The sequence below is a fragment of the Wasmannia auropunctata genome, unplaced genomic scaffold, assembly GCF_000956235.1.
Source record: "Wasmannia auropunctata unplaced genomic scaffold, wasmannia.A_1.0 LD336078.1, whole genome shotgun sequence".
Classification (NCBI taxonomy): domain Eukaryota; kingdom Metazoa; phylum Arthropoda; class Insecta; order Hymenoptera; family Formicidae; genus Wasmannia; species Wasmannia auropunctata.
This window is the reverse complement of record NW_012026812.1, coordinates 5,023,242-5,026,203: the sequence shown is the minus strand read 5'-3', so window position 1 is coordinate 5,026,203 and position 2,962 is coordinate 5,023,242. Positions and strand designations below refer to the sequence as shown.

The window sequence follows — 2,962 nt, the reverse complement described above, 5'->3', positions numbered from 1 at the left end:
CATGATCTGCTTTTTCGTCTAGATTTGATGTTTGTAGTCCATCAATTCCAAAATCAACGAGACCAGTATATGTAAGTTTTTTGGAATTTACATTTATACTCTGTCTAAGATGGATTTCGTCAAGAAGGATTACACCATGCTTTTGTTTTTCTTCTTTTTTGTTTAAAGCTGATTTGAACATCTCAAAAAATTTTTATCGAAACCACACGGTGTGTCAATTAAAGAAAGATATCTAAAAAAAGTTAATGCCTATGATATTAAAATGTAACCAATCGGCATTGCGGAAAAGCGACAACAATAAACTTTGAGAAATGCAAGTAATCGATTTTACACACTTTTTTTAGATAGAATAATTAGAATATAAAATCTATGTAATGATTAAAATATAGCATATGTTACATATATTTAAAAAATTTAGTTAATAAACTTTATTTTAAAAATTTTTCTGAATAATTAATAAAAAGTGCATTTACTATTAATTAATTTTTTATCGAGTTAAGAATAAAATATTAAAAATAATTACTTCCATTAACATATTTTACAATAGAAATTATGTTATAGTATTTTTCTATTTGTCCTACATTTACCTGCATATAGTCCTATCATGGAACAGGTAATATTTGGTTGTTTCGAAGTAATTCATAAGCAGCCGGTAATTTCATATGCTTAAGCATACATAATAGAATCCATTCTTCATGATATCTTCAACCTTTTGGATTTTTATGCTTTGCAGCTTGTATTATTTCGTGTATGGCGGTAATCTGATTTTTGGGAATTTCCTTCCTTGGTAATTGATTTTCGATATTTTGCGTAGATATTTCTTTTATTTTAGTCATACAATTCATAAGTTCTGTCTGCAATTTATCTGCTACATATTTATTTTTTTTTTTAATCCTTTCTGATTTATAATATTTTTTTTGCAATAATAATAATTTTTTTGTATTTTCTGTCATAACTGTTGGTACTGTCAACTGAGAATTAGAAAATTTAGTTCTTTGAATTGTTTTAATCATTTTCATACGACGTTCCTTTCGATTCAAGGACAATTTAATGTTCAAGCAATACTTGCATTTTTTTGATGATTGTGGTATTAATAATAAACATTCTTTATGCCTCCATGTATTACAAATATCTTTAAAAGCTAAATTATGTCCAAGTATTTCAATATTATTTGCACTATTAACTGCATCTGAACATATATTTAATTCATCCACAGAAAACAATGATTTTTTTAATTGTTCTATATTTTCAATAGTACCATATATTTGCATACTTTCTGACAAAATATTTTTAACGCGATGTTTTAAAACATTTATTTGTAACGTCATATTTTCTTTTAGTATAACTTCTTTTAAAGGATTAAGTGTGTAGCTATTTTTATTATCGTTAATTAAATTGCATATTGGTAAATAAAATACCAACAATTTTGTATCCTCATTTACATATTTAATATATGTCCATTGATTTGGCAAATGTAAATTTTTTTTTCTAGAATGTCTATGACATTATTAAATGAAAACTCATTTTCTTTTTCAATATTGTTTGTTTCAATTGTTTCAATATTTGCAGGTATTTCATGTTCCTCAGATAATTGTTCTTTTTGCAAATTGATTTGCGTTTTTCCTGTCTCTTCTGTCCAAGGGAAATATATTGGAACAGCATTTTTACGTAAACAAGGAATTTTGAATGGTGCAGTCTAAAAAAACATGAAAATCACAAAAATTAATTTTATAAAATTAATATAATTGATATATTTACAGATCATGAATGTAGTTATAATATAAAATTAATGATTATTTATATTAATTAAAGACAATAACCTAGAAATAAAACTTACTTTGCCAAGAATATTTCCTTCTTTGTTATAAATTGTTTGACTCCACAAAATATCTTCAGATGAAAAATGTTTTTCACATAAAGTCTGTTTATGTTTGATAATACAATTTTTTCTTTTTAATGCTGCCAGCCACAATTGTCTTTGATTTTCATCTTTGGGTACGCAAAAAAAGTGTACTTTTTCTGTATTGGAATCGTATCCAGAAGTACATACTGAAGCTATACAACGTGATATGATTTAATTGCCTCACACTTTCACAATTTTTCACTGTTTACTTTCTTATAATGCGAACAATGCAAAATAATACACAGCAAATAGAACAAACAAAACGAAACACGTGGATCGCACAGTACGTAGTTTAGTCTACCGTCTGCCCGGTGATATTCTATGTCTGTCTTCGTTATTTACCGTATGTTAAACAAGGTTAGATACAGGGTTGGCAACCCTGCTTAAATTAATAGATAGAAAGTGAATGAATCTCAAAGAAGTGGATAGAAAATCAATGTAAACTAATATGACGAATCTTTTACTAATGTTGCAGCAAATAGGTTTTCTATCTAATTCAATAATATTTTATAATACAGTACTTTTGTATATTTCTAATTATAAAAATTCATAAAATAAGTTAATGTTTCTCAATCATAAATAATGATATAATGCATTTATTGTTATTTTATAATACATTTCTTATAATATATTTTCATAACAAACTTCGGAAGCTATAATATTCTATAAAAGTTATATTTCCTATAATACTCTATAAAAACTTGATAATGTTAAACATCAAAATTTGTACAATAAATTGATGTTTTTCTATTATAAACAATAATGTTATGCATTTATTATTATTTTATAATACGTTTCTCATAATATATTATCACAACAAATTTTGAAAGATATATAGTATCCTATAAAATCTTTATTTCTATAATATCCTATAACACCTCGACAACCATTAAACGTGAAAGTTTGTACAATAAGTTTATCTCTTTCTATCATAAATAATTATATTATATAATTCTTATTTTATGTAATATTTAACATAATATATTTTCACAACAAATTTGGAAAGCTACAATATTTTATAAGAGCTAGATTCCCTATAATACTCTATAACAACTCGAT

General features: G+C 25.0%; 1 protein-coding gene across 1 annotated transcript in view; it reads left to right on the top strand.

The window, feature by feature from the left end:
* Positions 1 to 1,591, top strand: part of LOC105449134 (maltase 1-like) — a 7,378-nt gene extending 5,787 nt beyond the window's left edge. Inside the window, exon 5 of the mRNA XM_011688136.1 lies at positions 1,570 to 1,591. Within this exon, the coding sequence (XP_011686438.1) occupies positions 1,570 to 1,591 (22 nt within the window). The remainder of the gene's footprint in view (positions 1 to 1,569) is intronic.
* The last annotated feature ends 1,371 nt before the right edge of the window (positions 1,592 to 2,962 follow it).